The 22,926-nt window shown below is 40.6% G+C and overlaps 2 protein-coding genes across 3 annotated transcripts; one reads left to right on the forward strand and one right to left on the reverse strand.

Annotated features, from left to right (window-relative positions):
* The first annotated feature begins 5,286 nt into the window (after nt 1-5,286).
* LOC111644975 (histone-lysine N-methyltransferase SETD1B-A-like) lies at nt 5,287-14,188 on the forward strand. Of its 2 annotated transcripts, none has more exons than XM_087170363.1 (17): nt 5,287-5,424; nt 5,562-5,666; nt 5,811-6,081; nt 6,175-6,287; nt 6,438-7,511; nt 7,630-8,334; nt 8,454-8,570; nt 8,669-8,747; nt 8,859-9,040; nt 9,127-9,265; nt 9,359-9,772; nt 10,108-11,130; nt 11,971-12,119; nt 12,201-12,329; nt 12,912-13,031; nt 13,274-13,411; nt 13,566-14,188. In XM_087170363.1, exons 1-17 carry the CDS (start codon nt 5,287-5,289, stop codon nt 13,737-13,739), a joined length of 5,070 nt encoding a protein of 1,689 aa, XP_087026489.1. In that variant the 3' UTR covers nt 13,740-14,188. The 2 variants fall into 2 exon arrangements, with proteins under 2 accessions (XP_087026489.1, XP_087026490.1); XM_087170364.1 differs by having other exon boundaries at nt 10,111-11,130.
* Nucleotides 14,046-18,828, reverse strand: hpdb (4-hydroxyphenylpyruvate dioxygenase b). Its single transcript, XM_023393848.1, has 14 exons — nt 18,768-18,828; nt 18,565-18,591; nt 18,266-18,328; nt 17,831-17,935; nt 17,560-17,602; nt 16,885-16,967; nt 16,647-16,736; nt 16,451-16,554; nt 16,250-16,327; nt 15,508-15,670; nt 15,335-15,406; nt 15,130-15,252; nt 14,827-14,943; nt 14,046-14,686 (listed from the first exon to the last, which is right to left on the reverse strand). Exons 1-14 carry the CDS (start codon nt 18,768-18,770, stop codon nt 14,576-14,578), a joined length of 1,182 nt encoding a protein of 393 aa, XP_023249616.1. The 5' UTR covers nt 18,771-18,828; the 3' UTR covers nt 14,046-14,575.
* Nucleotides 18,829-22,926: the final 4,098 nt, after the last annotated feature.

Consider the following 22,926-nt stretch of genomic DNA (forward strand, 5'->3'; position numbering starts at 1 on the left):
TGTTTGCGCCTCTTAATGTTGTGAAATCAAGACATTTTAGGTAGACATTTTATTTGTGAAAATGCAAAAAATTGAGATTTCACAGCTTTTTTCATGTCACGACCACGTTGGACCAGGTTCGGGGTCAAAAACCACGATATATAAACTGGTCAAATCTGGTAAAAAAAATTCAAAAACTTATCTTGTATGTTGTTTTGCCTCCAAGGTCCCATTAGCATATCCAGTCCTGCTGAGATGGAATAATACCATTCGTGTTAGTTTGTGGCAATTTGATGAAATGCAACTTTTCATTCATTTTTATTGACAGTCATATTTGATATTTCATTTCATTCATCCGCTCTCCTTTTTGTCCTTTTCTTTTCTCATCTCTTCAGTCTCTCTTTCTTCTTTAATTGTGTCTTCTTCTCTCCTCTTACTGAAAAAAACAAATACAGACAAGGGAGAATAATAGTTAAATCCTCAGAGAATAACAGTGATCAAATTGATTATTCACAAGTATCATTTAATGTATATATGAAATAAACTGATATTTACCGCGTTGACTGAGAGAATTCACGTCATGTTGCCCTCCTACCTCCTCTCCTCTCCTCTCCTTTTTTTCTCATCTCATTAAAATGTATTTTTTCTTCATCTCTTCACGTCTTTTCTTCTTTAGTTGTTTCTCCTCTGTAAAAATAAAAGGCAGATAAAAAGGAGTAATAGTTAAAAACGTCAAATAACTTATGAACAGATCAAGAGAAATCTGAACTTTATAAAATCTGGTAAAAACATCAGATAAACTGATATTTACCTTTTTGACTGAGAGGGTTCACACGTCATATTCCCTCCCACCTCCTCTCCTCTCCTCTCCTCCTCTCCTCCCCTCCTCTCCTCTCCTCTCCCATCATCCCTCTAAAAGGAAAATTAAACACAAGCAGATTGTAGTTAAAAACTGTAGAGATCAGGTAAAAGGGGGTTTAATTGATCACTGCATAAAATCTGATAATAACATGAAATATTTACCTTTACATGAGAAGGTTCACTCTTCATGTTGCCCTCCCTCCTCCTCTCCTCTCTTCTCCTCTCGCTTTTTCTCATCTCATTATAATGTCTTTTTTCCTCAGTTGTTTAGTTGTTTCTTGTCTCTATAAAAATAAAAGGCAGATAAAAGGGAGTAATAGTTAAAACTTCAAATATCTTATGAACAGAACAACAGAAAACTAAACTTCATAAAACCTGGTAAAAACATCAGATAAACTGAAAGAGGGTTCACATGTCATATTCCCTCCCACCTCCTCTCCTCTCCTCCTCTCCTCTCCCATCATCCCTCTAAAAGGAAAATTAAACACAAGCAGATTGTAGTTAAAAACTTTAGAAATCAGGTCAAAAGATGTTTAATTCATCACTGCATAAAATCTGATAATAACATGAAATATTTACCTTTACATGAGAGGGTTAACACATCATGTTGCCCTCCCTCCTTCTCTCCTCTCCTCCACTCCTCTCCTCCACTCCTCTCCTTCACTCCTCTTCTCCTCTGTTCTCCTCTCTTCCTCCACTCCTCCGCTCCTCTCCTCTCTTATCCTCTGCTCTTCTCCTCTCCTCTCCTAACTGTTATTGAGCACCCCTGCTCTGAAGTCCCTGTCACTGGAGACTCCTGTTGGTCGAGGGTGGGCGTCGACAGACATATGAACCCCCTTGACATGGTGTCGCCATCCTTTTCTTTTTCCGACACAGAGGAGGTTCACGCTATCCCTCCCAGAAAACACTCGCTCCATGCAGATTCCCTGCCTGAGTCATGGTGCAGCAACAAGAACATCATACTTACCAGAGCACTGACCCTTAATCTAAAGCAATATAATATCATTCAATTTCATTCAAATCAATTAAATCAATGAAATAGATTCAAAGCAACTCAATTAAATTCAGATTAAACTGATACAAAGTAATTAAATTTAAAGCAATTGAAGTCAATGAAATTCAAATTAATTCAAAGAAATTCAATTCAAAGAAATTCAAAGCAATTCAATTCAAATTGATAACTGATTCAAATGCATTCAATTCAGATGCATTCAAAGTAATTAAAATCAAATTGATTCAAAGAAATTCAAAGAAATTATGACACATTTGATTCAAATGCATTCTATTCAAAGAAATTCAGTTCAAATGAAATAAGGATGGCGCTTACCTTGAGACTTACCTTGAGGATTAGCCTCAGACTGTAAATAAAACTTTTTAAAAGGTCTCTTGCGCCCCATGCTGTCATAAGGCTCCCTCCTTTCCATAAGAAGCCTGACGTTCCTCGCCCAGTCCGGCTCAGGGTGGCTCCCAAACAGCCCAGGCTCACTGGATGACTGGGGTGACTGAGGTCCTGCAGGAGGGCACGCCGCCAGAGGCTCAGTGGGTGTCACAGCAGCCTGGGAGGATGAGCCAGAGTGTGAGGGTGCGGGGCCAAGTGGGGATCCAGGGGAGGAACCAGATGGGGAGCCATGTGGGGATCCACTGTTGGAGGCTGGTGCTGGGACCCTACGGCGGATGATCCGTGGGATGTTTGGCTGGGTGGGGCTTTGAACGAGGTCCGTTGTCGAGGTGTATCGGTGCTCCATCTGAAGGTGGAAACAAATACAACCTTCAGACGCTCCATATCACATAAACAAACCATGAACTGTTTAACCATAATTACTTAATGGAAATGTCATCACATCATTGAAGTAGCACAATGCATTAACACTCACAATAAAACTCTAAAAATAACTTATGCATCAAATTATACCCAGGACAAAGTGCATGAGTACTTAAAGTAAACACAAATAGGGGAGTGTTACTAGTGAAAGAGGCCTTAAAGTAGGAGCACCAATAAAGTGTACACAACACAGTTTATTGTAGCATGACTGAATACATGTTAATGGCAAAATTCAATCAGGATCTACTTGTGAAAACTGATTAAACAGATTAATTATTTATCATTAATAATAATTAATAATAATAACGAATGTTTTAGTTCATATTTGCGCCTCATTTGTAACTAAACACATAAATACGGCATAAGTTAGCCGTAAACAACTATACATAACGTTTTCTCACGTCTTTCTTGAAAAAAGTCCTCTTGTCAGTGACAGTAGGTCGTTAGGTGCAAAAAGTCGCAGGTGGATTTCTCCTTTTCAACGAAACTTTCGAGTGAAAGTCGAAATGCCTGTTTTTTCTGATTGTTGGACGGTTGTTTACTTTCAAATTGATGATGTGGTCCAAATGATGCACCTGGAAACCAAACAGGGCGACCATGGAACGTTCACGTTCATGTTACCTGGACAGGTTTCCTCCATCAACATGGCGACGTCCGGACAAAAAGGAACAGAGTTCAAACCCATATTTAAGTTTACAACGTTGACCACTCCTCCCACCTGTCTGCTATAGACAGATTGCTGTCAATCATCATATGGACCACTCTGTATGAGGGTGGCTGATGTGCGCAGCCTTGCTATGATTTTATATAAAGTGCAAAACAAAAAGTCAGTAATGTGATATGTAGACCACAGTAGAAAAGATGATCTTGTATGTTCTCTTGCCAGTTTCCCATTAGCCCATCCAGTCCTTCTAAACTGAAATAGGCTAACACCATTTATGTTAGTGTGTGATAATTTGATTAAATACATCTTTATTAGAAACATCATAAAGCATTTAATGTAGAAACCTGGTCTAGCATGTGCACAAAATTAGGCCTAAAAATTATGTACATATGTGCAAAGTCCCATATACTGAATTTATTTGAGACACATGACCTTGCATAGGGATCAACAACAAACAAATGATCCGCTCATTGCGGATCATTTGTTGGAAAGATAATTGCAAATAATATGTTAGATAATATAAACAATATGAAAATAATGTATGAATTGAGTTATGTTAATTGGTGTCAGGATGTGGGCACTGACCTGGTCCTATACAGCTGTATGACATCTGGGCCAGCTGTTTTACAGTTCTTCTCTTGTTTTGATGCGTTTTTATGAACAACAGGCCCAAATTTGAGGGAAAAACACCACTGAAAATGAAATATTTTCTGCAGTTTGTTTTCTCCATATGAGCACATCATAGATGGACAACTATAATCTCTCTGCAGATTTTCCCAACTCACATTATGCACAGCCTTATGTGAATACTTTTACCTTTACATTACCTACAGCATATCTGCATTTCATATATACTCTCTTTGCTCCTGTCTTTTGGCAAATGCCAGGTAAACAACCTGGTGTGGTCCTTCATATGTGACTATACTGAGTATGGAGTCAGCAGTTATCAAACCTCTGTGAAGTCTGTACTTTGTTAGATGTTTTACAAACCGTGTTTCCTACGTGATACTTGTAGGAAAAGTAAAGGGAACTGTGCAAAGAGAATATGAGTGTATTTGAAGCTGTGATCATTGCATAACTGCATTTGCAGAAATGCATCAATTCAATGGAGAAATATTGTCTCTGAAAATGAACTTACTCCTTGTAGACAAGTTCAGCTTAAATTAAATGTAGTTTAGCTTTGTTGCACTTTATAACACTGTCTGTAAAGCTTGTTTTTGTCAAAGAATAGTGACCAAGATATGTACTGTGTGGGCCATTTTACATTTCAGTGCATTTTCATGAACGAATTGAAACATTCATTCCAAATGATCGTAGACTTATTTTTGACAATTCTTGCTTCTTACTTCTCATCCCATGGGTCAGTAACTAGGGTCAACTATTGGCCAGTTTTTACAACCCTCTTCAAAGGGGGAGAGAAACAATTAATTTAATGATAAATGTTTTTTTTTCCGATTTTAAATCTATCTTGTCTAATCTTTAAATCTCTGAACACTGTTATTCTCATCAGACATAGGAAAAACTCTTTTGTTTTAGGTTACAACGCCGCCTCTTTTCAGTACAAACTTTACAACTTGTGTGCTCTTCCGCCTCGCCAAAGGATCTATATTTCATCCCTGTCTGCTGGCGGATGGATCTGTCATCCAACCTGGGCGACGTCAACGAAAATCATAACAGCTTTTCCACAATGTTGCTCCATCAAAGGATAAAACTTTGGTACAGGTGAGCGAAATACAGAATATTTTTATAGACTTAACTTGGATTAATTGGATAATGTTTCATTTTACAACCTATTATATTTTAGAGAGGGATAACGTTACAGGTGATCCTCTCCATCACCTGTCGGGGCGTGTTAACCTGCGGTGGAGGACTAATGTAAGCTAGCTAACAGCTTCACCTTGCTACTAAATGACAGCGTAGGGGTGTTTATCTGTTTTATTTACAGGTTTTGACGAATGTAATGGAAAGCGAAAAACAAACTACTGAGAGAGAGACGCCGCCTCAGCCCTGGAGAAGTTGCAAGTTGATTATTGACCCTGCATTGACAAAAGGACTGTACAAAGTGTACCGTTATGATGGACAATACTTTAACATACCCGTGAGCATTTTTAAATATCTCTTTATTGTCTGTCTCTTATAAATAATAGCGTTTAAGTATATTTTCCCGCTATAACGTTGTGCCAAACAGGCGTATATCTTTCCCATTATAAGGATGGGTGTTGTTTACCTCAACAGGTTGAGGACTTAGGTCTGTTTCCTGTTGATACTGTCAGAGATCCTCGCATCTGCCGCCTGTGGAGCAAAAGCCATAAGAGTGACCTTTCAGTGCCTAAATTTAAGGTAATTTTTCAACATAATGGTAATAATGAATAATTAATAAAATACTACTACTACTAGTACTAATAATGATATAAAAATAACAAACAAATAATAATAAAAAAAAATAGTAATAGTTGTTTTTGTTGTCCACCTATGTGTTTTCAGGTTGATGAATGGTATGTCGGCCCTGTTCCTCCCAAAGAAGTGACATTTTCCAGGTTGAATGACAATGTCAGGGAGGCCTTCTTGACTAATATGTGCAAAAAATATGGGAATATTGAAGAAGTGGAAATATTCTACAATCCTAAAAACAGGAAGCATTTAGGGATTGCAAAGGTTATCTTCGACACAGTGCGGGCTGCAAAAGGCGCTGTCCAGCATCTCCATCAGACGTCAGTGATGGGAAATGTTATTCATGTCGAAATTGATCCTAAAGGTAAAGCTGATATAAGGAATACCTTGCATTTATATATGGTGAAAGTGCAATAGTTGAATGTGTTGACTAACTGTAATATGTAACCTTCCTCAGGGGAAAACAGGGCGCGATATCTCCAGCTCCTCTTATGTGGCCTTTATACTCCTTGGACGTTGCCAGTGGGCAGCAGTGAACAAGCTCTTCAAAGCTTGATCAACAGTTTGCTGGTAAACATTTTAAAGCTGCTTGTAGTGGTTTGAACATCAAGGTGGTTGTCTATTCAGTATTTATAAACCAGCTGTGAAATGAATGGGTTTTTTAAGGATAATATTTCCCAGTTGTTTTCATGTTTTCTCTGTATTATGTTTGTCCTACAGGGCAGTGCAGCCACACAGCGACAGGGAAGTGTCTCCAGCCCCACCAGCATTGCTACACCTCTCTCTCTGGACACAGCTTACTCCAGTATTTGGCAGGATACGCCTTGCAGCTTTGGGCTTACACCACATTCTCAGGGAACCCCCCACACTCCCTGCTTGTCTGCGACTCCTCTCTCCCAGGACTCTTGCTACTCCAGTCTTCAGGCGACTCCGGTGCTCCAGTTGGAGCCTTCAACCTATAGTGTTCACAAACCTCTAAGACGAGAGCTCTGCCATCGCACACCCGCGAGGTATCATAGGAGATCTGGTGAAGTCTCAGATGTCAGCTTAATTTTGAAGCATTGCCAACCACAGCCACCGCACACCCTCTCTACCCAAATACAAACTAGCAGCCAGCAGCTTGCACTGTGGGGTCACAGTGCACAATCCTCCACTCACAATGATACAGAACCTTCCTTTAACCTTGCTTCCCCTGGTAAAGAGTCCAGAGACGTCGTCATTGATGCCTCTAAGACTTTACCTCTGAACTGTAACTCTGTCAGCATCCTGAGCATTAATTTCACATCTGACCAGCAGACAGCAGCGTCCTTCCCCCCTGACGACCACGCATGCATAACAGACTTATCTCCATCTGCTGTAAACTGTTTCTCCAGCAGCCCCCAAGCAGAGGTAGAAAGTTTGGATTCCCGCATTGAAAATTTGCTGATAAACAGCCAGAGCACTGACCCCTCATACTTTGATAGACAGACTTTGCAGGCTGATGTGCACTTTCAGGACAGCCCAACTTCACCTTGCTCAGCTAATAACTCCCCTCTCTCAGATGACTCACTTGTTTGCACTTTGATTTCTCCTGGACCACTTGCAGGCAGCAACCAGCAATCCAACAATGATCTGGTGAATGTCAGTCTAACATCTCTCAACGAAAATGAAGATGATGAAACTACTCAAGCTGTTTTGTTTCTTAAAAGAAACTCCCTATCTCCCACTCCATCTTATCCCACGCATTTCGAAAGGAGGGCGCACATAAGCAACGAAAAAGATGCAGAAAGGTTCCAGTCATTATCTGTTCCAAAGGTAATTCCTCTAGATCTCTACATACATCACAATAAGAAAAGTAGTAGTTATTGTCTATTTAAAAGTGTTTCTGTTTTGCTATAATTCACCCACTGAGATTTCTCTGCATCATACTCAGGAGCATCATGCAGCAGATGAGGATGAGGAGCAAACAACCAACAGACAATCTGGAGCTCTGACACCAACAACAGACATCTCTCTTCCTCATTCCTTGTCATTTTCTTCTCAACACCTAACCCCCAAAGCTCCTCCTGCCATTCCACCAGTCACCCCTTTCCCTTTCCCCATCCCACCCTTTCCTCCATCTATTCCACCAGTCCCCCCTCGCCTTCCAAATGGCACCATCCCCATCCCACCTCCAAGCTGGATCCCCCCTCCTGGCCATCACATCCGCATACCCATTCCTCCTCCTCCTATTCCACCTCCTCCTTCTATTCCTCCCCCACCCCTTTTTCTGGGACCCCCTCCACCTTTGATGGTGCCGCCCTCTGTTCCACCTCCCATGCACTCGTACCCTTTACCCATGCAGCCCGAAGGCCGTTTGGATAAGGGGAATCCTCCGAAGCATGGCAGTGCACCTTTACCATTCCCTCGACCACCCTGGCCCGCTCCACCTTTTCCCAGGTTTAACCCCTTTGTGCCACCACCAGACTACACGGTTGTGCGGGAAGACCCTCACAAGGTCACAGCAGAAAAAGTTTTAGAAGTCCTCATGGATGAGCTGAAGTCAATCATTAAGAAGGACATTACACGTAGAATGATTGAAGGAGTGGCTTTCAAGGCATTTGAGGACTGGTGGGACTGTCAGGAGAAGAAGACAAAGGTAAGTTCTTCACATTGGTCAATGAAACCACATGTATTTTCTGTGTCCTTTGCCACATTTTAATGGCAGTACACTTTTGGACTCAGTAACTTTATTATTTTTGTTGTTTTATTCATAAGATACAAGTTTCTCCTTTGAAAAGTGGATCAGGAAGTGTGGAAGAGACGAAGAAACAAACAAATCCCCTCAGTCACATCAGTGGCCAGGGCCAAAAGCCTCCACTACCGTCCTTCAAGGTAAACTACTCTGCTCAGTGTACTATGAAACACACCAGCATTTAACTTCTGAGAGACACATAATTTAATGTAATGTAAAATAACTTATTGTTATGCAGGTAAAAAGGAAAAGAGCCGATGATAGTGCTACTATAAAAGAGACAGAAAATGTGTCATCCTCTACGCATGAAAATTCTGGTCAGTGTTTTTAATGCTCCTGACCCTCATATACTATATATTAACTTCTTCACCTGTCTATTCTCAACTAAAGCTTGATCAGCTATGTTTCTCTCTTCCATGGAGCTTTAGATGTGAAACAGGGGGATGACACAGTGAAACAGAAACGCAGACACGCAAGACCACACGAGCTTGACAGTGATGATGATGATGATGTTGAAGGGAAAGAAGCGGCTAACCCAATTCAAGATGAAGAAATGACATCAGATAAAGCTGAGGATATTGTGCCAGATGACGATGCTCCTCAAAACCTGGTGAATAGGAATTTTTTTAAACTCTGAATTGCATTGTGGTGCCTCTACTTTGCTATCAGTTTTTTAAAAGAAAACTTTTTATTTAGTGTGACAGAGATCATGATGATGATGATGATGATGACAGTAATCATCCCGAGGAAGAAAACACAGTGGCACAAAAACACTTGGAGGATCAAGTAGCCGTCATCTCCCACATTAGTGATGGAGCGCAGTGCTCAGATGGCGGTAGGTCATGATGTAATTTAGTTGAAACGCTGAAAGTTAATGAAGAATCACGTACCTATTAGTGAATATTTTTGTTTCTGTTTTCAACTACAGATAGTTTTTCAGAGAGCTGCTCCTCAGGGGAAAGCGAGTACTCGTCAGACTTTGACTCTTTGGACTCGTTATCCTCAGAGAGCTTTGAGGACTCGTCCTCCTCTAACCTCAGTCCCGAAGATGAAGACATGGAGAAAGACGACGAGGACGACAGGAGTGTCGAGTGTATCGTGATATTGTCAGATGAAGAGTCAATGGAGCTTGGGCCTCCCCTTAACTCTGCCGCCCCGCTAACCCCTGGTGCTCAGCTAGATCTGTGCATGCAGGACTGGTCAGACCCGTTTCAAAGGGGGGAAAGAGAAGAGAGCCAGTACACATCCTGTCAACAACACACCTGTGACATGGATGCCTTGATGGAGCTCCAACCAAGAGAACCCCAGGACCTACAGCCTCCGTCACCTCTAGGACTTCCAGGTTATATGTCCAGCATGCTGTAGATCGAATTAGTTGACTGCAGCATGATTTTCCAATAATGTTTCATGTCGGTCAAAGTTTATGAAATTGCTGTGCAAAAATTCCCTGTGATTTTCCCAAATATTCTGGCAACTAATGAGGATAAAAATAACTATCAAAGTATTAACAGATGTACATCTAATGACTGAACATTCAGCATGCAGGATTTTAATGTTCACAGATTACCCTTGAAACATTTTTAAAAAGCTGTATGTTCTATACATAATTTAACAAAACCATTGAATGAATGATGTAAATAGGATTTTGTAATAATTCTTTGTTATTTATCTGTGCAGCAGTGGAGCCAGACCTTGATGTGGAGATGGAGAGCCCTGAGTGGACGGTGGAGTCTCTAGAAACCATAGAAAATCTGAGGCCTCTCACTCCGACTGGCTGCCTGGTGGACAGTGACCCTGACCTTCTGATAAAAAGCAAACCAACATCTCCTGCTGTGGAGGAAGTGGAACGGCCACAAACACCAGGGAAGGGCATAGTGGCTGAACTGGAAAGTGAGGACTCAGATGAAGTCTTGTCCCTCTCTCCAGTGAGCAGTGAGCTTGTTCTAGCTCCCTCTGATCTCCCAGCAGCCCCATACCTATTCTACCAGGATATACCTAAAACCCCTGGCAGAGAGGAGATAAGTGGATGGCCTCAGCAAGGCTCTGGGAGAGCTCCAGCAACACCTGGCAGAGCGATGACAATGTTAGACGGTAGCACAGTGATGTGCCCACCTCTTAGCAGTCCACCACCTATTCCATCCCTGTCCAGTAATCCTTATATAACAGCCCCAAAGACTCCTGGAAGAGACATTATCTTAACCCGAATAGCAGACGCCCACAGGAGGAAAACGCCAATGGTGGCCTCCTCCTTGTTGTTTGACGACTCTCTCGGAGGCTCTCCCATCACAGTGTCCTCTCCATGCAGCCTTACTGAATCCGCATCTGACATTGATGATGGGAGGGGTGTGTGGATCAGTTCATGTGTGAGAGCGAAGCCCTTGCAGGGACTGGAGAATATGCCCGGCCTTTTGGATGAGGAGAAATCCTTATCTAGGCGAAAACAGTGGAGGAGGCTAAAGAGGAGATGGAGAAGCCACCATCAGCAGAGATCACGTAAAAGAATCACTGGTTCACTCTCCTACCACAGTCGTCCTCACAGGTGGCGTTCACTGTATGAAGAGGGGAGAATCCTTCACAGTGTTTGGAAAGAGGGTCTGGATGAAGAAGATGCAAGGCTGCTGCAGAGTACATATGAAAGGCTGCACGAGCAGGATAATGGCTTTGGGTGGCTCAGTGACACTCTCTGGATACCTCACCCTCATATCCTTTTTAACAGAGTCTCATTTTAAAATGAAATTAGATCAGAGTGAGTTTACAGTAAGTGAACTAACTGATAATGTATACATAGTTTTGTTTATTTTATAGGTTGCACTGTATCGTGCACAAATGACTGCGATTAATTCCATAATGTTTTATATTTACTCTGGAAAAAATATTACGTTATATTTAAATCCTGATTTCTTAGAAAAAATATTGAAACCCCTAACATTAAAATGCTTAAGGTACTGTTATTAAAACATTCATTTACAAATAAATGATGAATTCTGATAAATCAGTAAGTGATTGATACAGAAAAGTAATATATGACACATATGTCCCTGTAACAAGAGTCATGTTGCCATATAAACATGTAATCTATAAGGGGATATGTTATTATCACATCCATACATCCTCAGGATTTATGAAGTTATGAAGTTTATAACATATATGAAAAACCTATGGTAAAATTTATATACGTACATATTTAAAAAAAATCTTTATGATGAATTTTTATGTTATTATATGTTACTACCACATATGTTAACAATATGAATTCAATTCATATCTGCAAGTTTATTTAAACAACATACATATAAAAAATTCTATATGCTCATGTGTGTTTCTTCTTATTAATTTCTCATTCATTTTAAACTTGTCTATCTCCCCATTCTAGGAAAGTGGTGTCAGCGTTTGGAAATATATTAACAGGCTTTGGGATGGATATATATTTACGTAACATACGTGTAAAATATATCATATATGGAAATTCAATATATGCACATATACTAAATTTGCATTGTACTGTTAGTTCTGTGCTTGACATCCTTAACTGTTGCTCACTGACTAAAGTCCTCGTAGAAAAAAGTGAGGAGCACAAATCCTGGCAGCGAAATCACAGGACCGGCTCTGCTCGCAGCGAAGGCTTCTATAAAATCAGCAGGAAGGACAAAATGAAATACCTCAACAACACAAGGCTGCTCAGTACTCAGGTATTAAAGAGGGAAAACTGTGATGATCTCACTGCCCGGTTTATTCCATTCGGTGTTTAATGTCAACATTTATTCCTGCAGGGAACGTCCATCCCCGCCCAACAACCGACCTCCCTGCTGCGTGCTGGATCTGACTTCAGGTCTGAACAGCGCCGCCTGCTGTCCTCGTTCAGCTGTGATAGTGACCTGGTCAGGTTCAATCAGCTGAAGGTAAGTAAGGTGTTAGTATAAAGACAAGCACACTCAGTTGAAAGCCCCCATGCTTTCCACTTGAAAGAAGCTTATATAAACCTTTTAAATCCAAAGAATTTGATAGTAATTACTTGACACCTGCTAGCATTCCCAAACTACTTATTATATTGTTAGGAACAATAAAGTCTTTCATCAGTATGTAAGTCCTGGACCGCTCTCATGAGATATGTATGTTTGTATGTAACTTGCTTTTTATAAGTGCACGTCCCCATTTGCATATATGAAAAATATTAATACCAAAGCTAGGCTCAGTTTACCTATATCACCAAAATATATATATATATATATTTTTTTTTTTTTTCTCTAAACCCTGGTGGTATCTAGCCATTCTGATATTAGATTGATAGATTTAAAAAAGGGTCAAAAGTCTGTCCAGATGCACAGACTGTGTTGTGGTCAGAATTTCCACCCAAGGTAGAGCACAGTTATTTGAATGATTACCTGAAATGAGTGAACTGTCATGTCAGTGTCTGCAGCAGAAGGAGCTTGTTTCTCATTTTGACATGAAACTCTTTGTCTAACTTCTTTTTCTTATATCAGTTTCGAAAGAAGAGGATTTGCTTCAGCCGGAGTCACATCCATGAGTGGGGGCTGTTTGCCATGGAGCCTATAGCTGCGGATGAGATGGTGATTGAGTACGTGGGCCAAATCATCAGACAGGTGAGACGAACATAAACTAATGACGAAAAATTCATAGATGCAAGCATCCATCAAATGCTGCAGACAAACGTAAACAAACCACTATCCCCTTGACTGTTTCTGTGAATTGGCCCAGTGGCCCACTGGGACCCTCTGGTTGTTCTGGGTACTTTCCAGGTGTGTGAATAAGAGTGTTAGTGATAAACAACCCTATAAGATAAACACAACCCATGAATAGGTGTATCTGTTGTTTTTTTCCTTAGGTCATCGCTGACATGAGGGAGCGGAGATATGAGGAGGAAGGCATTGGAAGCAGCTATTTATTCCGGGTGGATCAGGACACCATCATTGATGCCACTAAATGTGGGAACTTAGCCAGGTTTATCAACCATAGCTGCAATGTGAGTATGAGCTCCTAGGGCTGTGGCTGGAGATTGAAGTGATTCTGAATAAGATCAACATTTGTTTAATAGGATCCTAAATGCTAAATAACTTCACATTCTTATGAATGTGAACATGAATAATATGTTTGCACTTACTTTTTTTCTCTTGCAGCCTAACTGCTATGCTAAGATCATCACTGTGGAGTCTCAGAAGAAGATAGTGATATACTCCCGGCAGCCAATAAGCATCAATGAGGAGATCACATATGACTACAAGTTTCCCATCGAGGAAACAAAGATTCCTTGTTTGTGCGGAGCAGATAGCTGCCGCGGCTCCTTGAACTGATCTCTAAGGAAGTGTCCTGATTATGTCATGAGAACAGAGTTGCCTGAGGCACTGTACAGTATGAACACAGACTGTGTCAAAAAAGTCATTTTCACACAGTAAATCAGAAAAGCACTGCAGCATGCTGGAGAAGGGCTATCAGGCAATCATGAGTTTTATAAACTGCCCTAAACAGCACTTAAGACTGGAATGGGACCAAGCACTTGGAGCTTTGCTTTTTTTTTTTATCAACAGGGGTCTGACATGGAATGATAATCGCAGTTAAAACAAAATGTTGTGGAAAAAGCTGCATCATAAAACACTACATTCGGTTGTACATTACAGTTTATTGCAACCAATTTTTCACACATTGCAATTTTTGTCTTCCAACATTGAGGGGGAAAATGGGCACACCAAACATCATGCTAAAGGCCTCTGCTACAATGAAATGTCCAAATGATAACATAAATGTATAGTTAAATGTTTTCATTTATGAGAGCTTAAATGGTGTTTTGCTTGAGTCAAGCTTGTATCAATAATATTGGTTGTGTTTTTAATATTTTTTAATAAGAAAGCGTGGCATTATGAATGTTAAGCTGTGATGTACTCTTCTTACTAATGAAGTAATAAACTCTTAATACTAATAAAACATGCAAGTAACAAAAATATCAAAGCATAAAAGCATCAATAAACGTGTGCGTGTGCACTCTTACTGTCTATCGCAATATCAGAACGTTGATGTGGCACATTATCAGTGTAATACTCTTAGGAAGTAAACAGGACCCTCGATGGACAGTGTATTTTCATTAATAGATGTTGAGATTTTTCAGAGGTAAAACGTGAATATAACGTTGGCTTCACATGTTCTTGGAAACTCCATTTGGTGTAAGGATAGTCAGATTTCCTCTGGCGTGTTGATCGCCTTCAATGGCCTCAAAAAGAGATTTGAAGTTTCCTGCGCCAAAGCCCTGTGGACAAATCATATGTTTAAATTACCGCTATTCTTCACCTAGAACAGATATTGTCTTGTCAAGACACTGAATGTCCTGTAAAATGTAAAACGTGTCTCCCTCTGTAAAAGAGTTCATCTATCCAGCGGCGCCCTCACCTGGTGGTTGTTTCTCTGAATGACTTCCAAGAACACCGTGGGGCGATCCTGAACTGGCTTGGTGAAGATTTGAAGTAAATAGCCATTGTCGTCGTAGTCCACCAGGATCTTCAGCTCCTGTATATGAACAAGGTGACAAGATAATATTTGTCTCTCGGGAGGAGTTTCTCCATGAGGTTGTTGAAAAGTAGTATGTGCACATTTTGCTTTTAAAATCACTGATTAGAAAGTAAATTCACTTGTCTTAAGGTTTGACACAGCATTGTTCCTCCAAGTATGTTAACATATGACAATAGCTCTGACCTGCAGGACATTCAGGTCCTCTGTGATTTTGACCTTTGACTCTTTCAACCTCTCCCTGAGCTGGTCGTAGTAGGTGTCCGGCACAGACATGAACTCCATCCCACGCTCCTTTAGGTTACGAATCTGCACAGACGGGATTCATCTGATCATTACTGTTGCCACTGCATCCACATACAAAGCCAAAGAGAGCGTTTCATGGACTTACTGCAGTGATGATATCTGATGTGTTCATGGCTATATGTTGCACTCCTGGACCTCCATAGTACTCCACGTACTCCTGTAAGTGCAAACATAGAGAAAAGATACTTGCTGTTTAAAAATGATTTTACAAATAAGTTGTGTCTAGTCCACATATTGTTTAAAGTGTGAGGAACATGCCTGGATCTGAGACTTTCTGTTCCCCATGGCAGGCTCGTTGATGGGCATCTTCACAGTCTCCTCGTAGTTTGCCACTACGATGGAGCGCAGGGCACTAAACTCTGTCTGAAGCTGCTTGTCATCCACTGACCAGAAGCGGTGAAAAAGAAGGTTCCTCTGATACCTGTAAGATCGTGAACCAGAGATCAGACAAACATCATGCTGGGTCAAACACCTATGGTGTAAACGTATATTTACCGTATGTTACATAATCTGAAATGCTTAGTGTTTCTGCTTTTCACTGGTGTCTTGAATTGATTCAACCATAGAACCAGAATTAGAGAATTGCAGCCTGCTAAACATGAATGAGTGACAACTGAACTGGCTCCATGAGGTTCACATGTGAAAACCTCCAGGGTCATGTTACACCCCTCTTTACAGGATCAACCAATGAGCTTGCTCATTCAGAGAACTGCCTTTCCCTGCCTTTTCGTGCCTAAATGCCTATGATGGGTTAACAACAAAATCCAGATGTGGAGGGCCACTGGAGACCCAAATTAAAAAGTGCAAAGTCACGCTGATCCTCCAGTCATGCTAAAAAAAAGAGTTATGTAAGAATCAGACAGCCTTTGACTCCACCCCCACCCCCCAACCCAGTCCTCCTAACCACCACCACTGTTACTGTTGTAAACTGCATCACAATACAGAGGCATGAACAGCAATTTTGTTGTTGCATGTTTTAGACTCGCTTTAAGTCCATTACCATTCCACTACTGGAACCATCTCATCGTCTGGTTGGTTTCCCACAACGTGATCAATAAAGTTCAGTTTTCCACTTGGCCTGTGTGCAAGGACGAAAGCAAAACCACACAAACACATCATTCATTAGTTGGCATTCAAATGGAAACAGGCACTTTATCATCTTATAAGTGTAGCAACACCAGAATAACTTGTGTTTACTCACAGTTTGGCTAATAAAGGGTCCTTGAACAGAGAGGGTTGGAATCCCGGCAGAAACAACCCACTGTATCCTGTCCTCTCCACAAATGTGTGTGTGGTGTCACCGTACTGCAGCGAACAAAACCAAGTCGCCTCATTACATAGTGCTTAATTGAAATAGCAACTGAAATGTTCAATGTAAATTCATAGGTTTCTATTACCGTTTGAAGCACGGCCAGCCTGACTTTACCGTACTTGTCCTCCAGAGTGCGAGGCTCTTTTACAATAACTGCACCTCGCTCACGGGCTTTCTGCGAGTAGAGAAAATGTGAGTGCATTGAAAGCAGAAGCATTCATCTAATAGAATTCAGTGCCAGCGATTCAGTGTAGTCTCAAAAGTGAATGTAGTGTTACTAAGTAGCTGAGAATGAACCTGCCAAATAAAACCTGAAGCATTACCTGCACGAGGAGGTCACAGTCCTCCACTGTAAATGCAACATCCTTCACTCCATCGCCATGCTTCACCAAATGATCTCCCATCTCTGAGAAAAAGCCAAACATAGTCTCTTCTTGATTTGGCCAAGTATTTCAGTATTTGTCGGGAAATGTTTTGCACAATTCTTCCTTCTTCAGTTGTTTTTACTGATAATTATGGGAGCTCAGTGTTCTTCTAGCAGACCATTAAGGTATCAATAAATTTATGTGAGGTATGAAAATGTGTATTTTTATTAGCCTGTAATCACAATTTAAGTATCAGAGAACACAAGCCTTGAAAGGGTGAAAGGTCATTTGTAAAAAAAAAACAGAAAGGTTAAACAAAATAGGGAAGAATAAATTCATCACACGTGAGAAAAAGTGATAAAGTCCAGTGGCCCATTTCTCAAAATAGGTACATGAACAGTGAATTGCATCATAGCAGCTCCTCTTTTTGTTGTGGCAAACCAATGCATTTATTACTCCTGTAAACTGTGTCACTCTTTCTTTGTAATTGCTAAAAAAATGGCTCACAAAATTAAGGTGAGTGAAAATAGATAATATTTTTTCTTATTCTTGGCTTAAAATTCCTCATCATATTATCATCAAATCATAATCATCAAATCATATTATGAACCCAGCCCCTGATCAATGACGTACCTTTGTTTCCAGGATTGAGGGCAGATGAGAACACATAAATGATCTGTCAAATACAAAGTGAAAATGTTAACATGTTAAAAGTGAATCTTTCCCGCATGAATCATTTAATTTACTTAGTACAGAGCTCAAATCTGGACCTTTTCATATCTATATATTGACAGTATAATCAGTATAAAAACAGTGTTTCTCATTTTTGTTTTGTTGTACTACAGGAAAGCTTCTCATTTTCCCGCTGTGTCCTTCCAGGCTTAAAGCGCTGACGGGTCTTTACCTTTCCTTGTTTGACTGCATGGGACACCACTTCACGGCTGCCTGTCTCCAGACCCTGGTAAGCTAAAGGCTCAAACCCCAGCTTGTTGCAGTAATACGATGCAGCCTGTTGAAGACAGTCATCACAGGAGATGTTTCATTTCCATGTTAAACCATAATTAAGAATGACTACAAAAGGTTGGCTTTAAACTGTCTGATAGCGCCATCTCCTGGTGACTAGGGAGCTTTAACTGACAGTTTTTTGCTGTGCTACTTGAAGGTGGGAAAATTAGTATGAGGTCTGGGGTATTGCATGCTGTGTCCCCTCCACCCCTCTGGAGAGCCAATAGCCTGGCTGAGTGTGTAGTCTACACCTTCATCTGTGAGAAAAGTTGGTCAGAAAAAAAACATCATGTACCCAAAAAAGTGGAGAGTGAGCAGGTATGAGTTAACTTACCTGTTTTGCATTTCCAACCCAGAATGTTAAGTGATCAAAGCAGAGGAACCTGCCCTGCTCATGCTAAACACAAGAAGACGTAATGATTTAATAGATTAGTCACTGATGGATTTCGTTTTTAGGCTTTTGTTGTAATTAGTTAAATCACATAGTGAAGTGTCTCAAGCAAAATGATCTCTAACAAACGTTGGATTGGTGACATGACATTAAAACCTTTGTTTTAGTGTCCTCTGATCATTAACAGCGGCAGTTATTTAATAACATCTGTTCAGGGAAACATATATGATTAGGTTACCTACCTTTTCGCCTTTGTCTGTGTATGTTGTCTATAATCCAAGAGCATGTCACAAAGTCATTATATTACTATGAAAACGAATAGCCATGCAAAAAATACACTGACAAACATTCTTATGTCTTTTTAAATGTAAAGGTGACACGTAATAATGAATCTCATAGTGTAAACAAGCCGACTAAAATTATACAACAGTAACTGGTAACTTACCATCTTGCACCCTGTGACTTGACTGATTGTCAGAGTGAAATCCACAATGAACCTCTGAATTTAAAAGCTGAGAGGGAAGTTTCTAAATCAACGCCCACCAGTGAGGAGGGGGTAGTGGAGGAAGACGAGGAGGAGGAGGAGGAGGAGGAGGGAGAGTACTGATGCTTGGTGCGCTTTTGCTGTTATACAATGATTACTTGGGGAAAACATGTCAACATACCACAGGTCCTATTATCACTTAATTCATTCAATTAATGAATTCAGTTTAATGTCACTGACTGTGATGCTTACAATAAATTACAATATTAAGAAATATGTCTGTCTAGAGACTTGAGGTAGATTTAAGTTTGCAAATTAAAAAAATATTTTTTTCCCTGCTGCATAATGCATCATAAAGATTTAGATATGAATAAATCCTGACTTTTCATCTGCAAAGTGACACCAAAAACTGTTTGTAAAAACAGGTTTAGATTTACAGCTGCATTCTTCCAGAAGAAGAAGAAGAAGAAGAAGAAGAAGAAGAAAGCCCATATGTTAGCGTTTAGTGGCGAGAGGAGGCTCACTCATGCAGGACTCTCATTGGCTCAGTGGTGTTGAGCTAAGTGAACCCCTTGAAATACCCTCATCCTCATCAATCATCCTCAAAATGTTTCTGGAGTATTCCTTAATTGTGATTACTCCAGTTATAAAGACTATTGTTGAGAAAAGGTTATCCTGTAATAATGTTTGTGAAAATGGTATTCAGCCATACAAACATCTCAAGAAAAACTGTCAAAATCAAACTGATCAATAAATACTCTGAATGCTCATTTCAAATTCTATAACTGTGAAGGATAGTCGTTGGTGTGAAGAGAAGACTAATTAAATCAAACTGCTCTTAAACCACAGTCCAAACAGGAAAAGACTTTTATCTTCAGTCTCAACACCAAACAACCACACTCTCTTTCCCTAAAAGAATCCTGCAACACACAGATGCAATCACAGATACGGCAGAACCTGCCAGCTGTGACCCCACAACACAAAAGAGTTGAGATTTCTACAAGGACAGAGCATTCATCAATTATCTCTGCCCTAAAACTTTACTTTATGGTGCAAGGAAACAATCAGAACAACCTTCAAGCCGTCTGAGACAAGACTGCACTACATGCGCACGCACACACACACACACACACACACACACGTGCACACACACACACACGCACGCACGCACGCACGCACGCACACACACACACACACACACACACACGCGCGCACACACACACACACACACACACACACACACTAGGATACACACATCCCCACTGTGACCTCCTGCAGTAACAGGCACAGAACCAAGACCCACCCCCCTGACTTACAGACTCAAAGACAGTATCTTTATTGTTTTTCATCTAAAGTCATTATTTTATGTGATTACTCTGATTATTTAATTGTAATAATTAGATCACTCTTAGGGTTAGTTTGCTTCTCTGACAACTTTCTAAACTCCAACTGTTTGCATCAGTATCTTACATTATTCATTTTGTGTGAAATTTCAGAAGTGCCTGACCAGACAGTGATATGCACTGAATTACAAGGAGCCCTATTAGTCATTCGCCCTCTGAAGTTGTCACCCTGATAGTTAAAGATTAAAAGATCAAGCAAACATCTGTGTAAGGGGGCAGTTAGAGGGCAAGTAGGTCAATATCCATCTTATCTTTACGAGTCTAATTTCCCCCATTCATGCTACAGCTCAGTAGCTACAGTTTTATATTTACTTGAATGTTATAGATGAGCTTACATTTTATGTCGTCTTTTGTCTTTGTTGTGTTGTTGTTAAATTGCAGTTTTAGATAAAAATGAATGTGTATAATATATTAATAGTACATTATAATAACACATCATTTTAATGATGCCTCTTTAGTTTTTGCTCATTTAGTTATTTATTTATTATTTTGTTTTTTGTCCCAATCAGCAGGAATCTGTGATTATATCAGCATCCTTATGAAATCTATTTTTGATAACATGTTAAGTTGCACATATTGATGAACAGCCTTACGTCAGTGTTACAGTTTTCTACATTCCAGTAACAGCTCACTAACTGCTAATGAGAATTCGGAGCCCACCCCTCGGTGCTGCTGCTGCGACTCTCCCCGAGGATCTTTGTTTTTCATGCTGCTGTTACCAGGAGGCCTGCTGTTGTCATGGGAAACAACTACACACAACAGATTTGTTTCTTAACTGTAGCTGTTATAATTTAATAGAACGATATGGGAGGTGTAGTTTGTTGTTGTGGTTTATGTGCCACTCGAGTTACATTGACATTACACTTGAGTGCTGCTTTACCAGAGAGAACTTATTCCAGGCGTTTAATCTCATCTGCCTGTAAATTCTGAATGTTGATAGATTTGGTCATTTAACTGGTTTAACTTGCATTCATTGCTGTTGCACCACCAGTATTTTCCTTATACATTACACTGCATTACACGAGACTGGAGGCCTAAATCCCCTGATGTTCAGTCTCCCTAAGGACACACACCTCAGTCAATTAGGTCCTTCCCACGTCAGCACTTCTCACATAATTGTAGTATCTCAGTTCAAGATACAGCTGTCGAGACAAGGAGCAAAAATGAGTGAATTATCTTCTGAAACAAATCCACAGATACTGGTGAACGGTGAAGAACAGGAGCAACAGCGAGGCGCTGAGGCTGCTACAGTGGAGGAGCAGATCTCTTCTGTCACTCTGGATAATCAATGCTCGCACGAAAAGGAGACGCAAGCCAAGATGCACTCTGTTCTCCAGCAGGTACGTCAGCACATCAGATCACAAGTGGGTGCGAAGGCTCCGAAGAGCAGCATACTGGAGCTAGTGAAAAGAGTCAAAGACAGGGAAATGGAGATGGCACAGGTGAACAGTGAACCTAAGGGCGAAGATGTCAACAGTGAAGAGAAGAGGCAAGCAGAGATGTCGACAGATGAGAGCAAAGATGAGACGGATCTGAAAGAGCAGGAGCTGTGTGCACGTTTTGAGGAAAAGCTTGAGGCTAGTAAAAAAGCCTTGAGGGATGAGTTTGAGGAGCAGATTTCACAGGCGCGTAAAGAAATGCAGGACTACACTGTGAAGGCTCTGAAAGACTTGGAGTGTAAGATGAGGAGCTGGCAATCCCACAGTCAAACACACACACATCTCAAAGAGCAACAGGAGAGCAAAGGTGCAGACAAGAAACAGAAGCCTCCAGTAGCTCTTTCACTGGCGTCCAGAAGAGGGAGAGTCCTGACTCGGACCATGACCACCATCATCCCTAAAACATGTGCTCCCGTCATCATCGGCCCACGAGCCAAATCAGAGACACTGGCCTCCTCGAAGGGCGTGAGCTCTCGATTTCTACCCAGAGATCCAGCTCGCTCCTTAGCAGGAAATAAGCCGTACCATAGCCTCAAGCCGCTCCCCCCGGCTTGCCCTCCACTGACTCAGCGCAAAAAGTCGGTCGGTGCCAAAGCTAAAACAGGAAACTGAATCACCTCTGGAGATAGAGGAAATCTTGATCATTTATGCAACTGACCTGACCAACAAACCAAAACCATCACATCAGAATGGTCACATATATAAAGAAAACCTTTGATATTGCTATTACCTTTGACTGTTATTGTACCTGTTACCCTATTAAGTAAGTTTGACAATTGTATTTAGAATTGTGAAAATAATAAAGCATCTTGTGAGAGTTTGAAAAGAGATTTCACCAAGCAGTCAATGCACGTTTGTGAAATTATTAAGACAGTGGCTTGATATAAAATCAAGGCTCTTTAACAGAAAAGTCTCATGTAATAGTAACTGGGCTTTTACAGTGGTATGTTGCTGTTGTTTGCAGCAGCAGATGTGAATTATTCTTAACAAGAGAGCAAGGGTCAGGTATAGCCTACTATACAGACTTTTTAATGGAAGACATTTTGACATAGGAGAAGCACCACTGGTCGTGTTGTGGGCTTTCTTACAGTCAACTATAAACACCTTTGATTATGGCTGCCTATATGAGGCTTCAGCAGTCTGAGTTAGACAAAATCAAGAAGATATTTTCCAAAGTAATATTGTTTTTAGGAGCTCAGCAAGAAAACACTGTCCATGGAAGAATGAATTTGATACTAAAAAAGACTTCATATGTCTAACTTTTGAGCATTTTGTCCT

Source organism: Seriola lalandi, unplaced genomic scaffold (genome assembly GCF_002814215.2).
Source record: "Seriola lalandi dorsalis isolate HSWRI2012SDOR001 ecotype SW California unplaced genomic scaffold, Sedor1 jcf7180002054945, whole genome shotgun sequence".
NCBI classification, from domain to species: domain Eukaryota; kingdom Metazoa; phylum Chordata; class Actinopteri; order Carangiformes; family Carangidae; genus Seriola; species Seriola lalandi.

Coding starts and splice junctions, on each gene's coding strand:
- LOC111644975 (XM_087170363.1), top strand. CDS start 5,287: ATGGAAAGCGAAAAACAAACTACTGAGAGAGAGACGCCGCCTCAGCCC. Junction 8,748..8,858: donor CTCTACGCATGAAAATTCTG/GTCAGTGTTTTT, acceptor ATGGAGCTTTAG/ATGTGAAACAGGGGGATGAC. Junction 9,773..10,107: donor GTCACCTCTAGGACTTCCAG/GTTATATGTCCA, acceptor TTATCTGTGCAG/CAGTGGAGCCAGACCTTGAT.
- hpdb (XM_023393848.1), bottom strand. Junction 18,329..18,564: donor ACACAGACAAAGGCGAAAAG/GTAGGTAACCTA, acceptor TCTTGTGTTTAG/CATGAGCAGGGCAGGTTCCT. Junction 15,253..15,334: donor CATCAGATATCATCACTGCA/GTAAGTCCATGA, acceptor CCGTCTGTGCAG/ATTCGTAACCTAAAGGAGCG.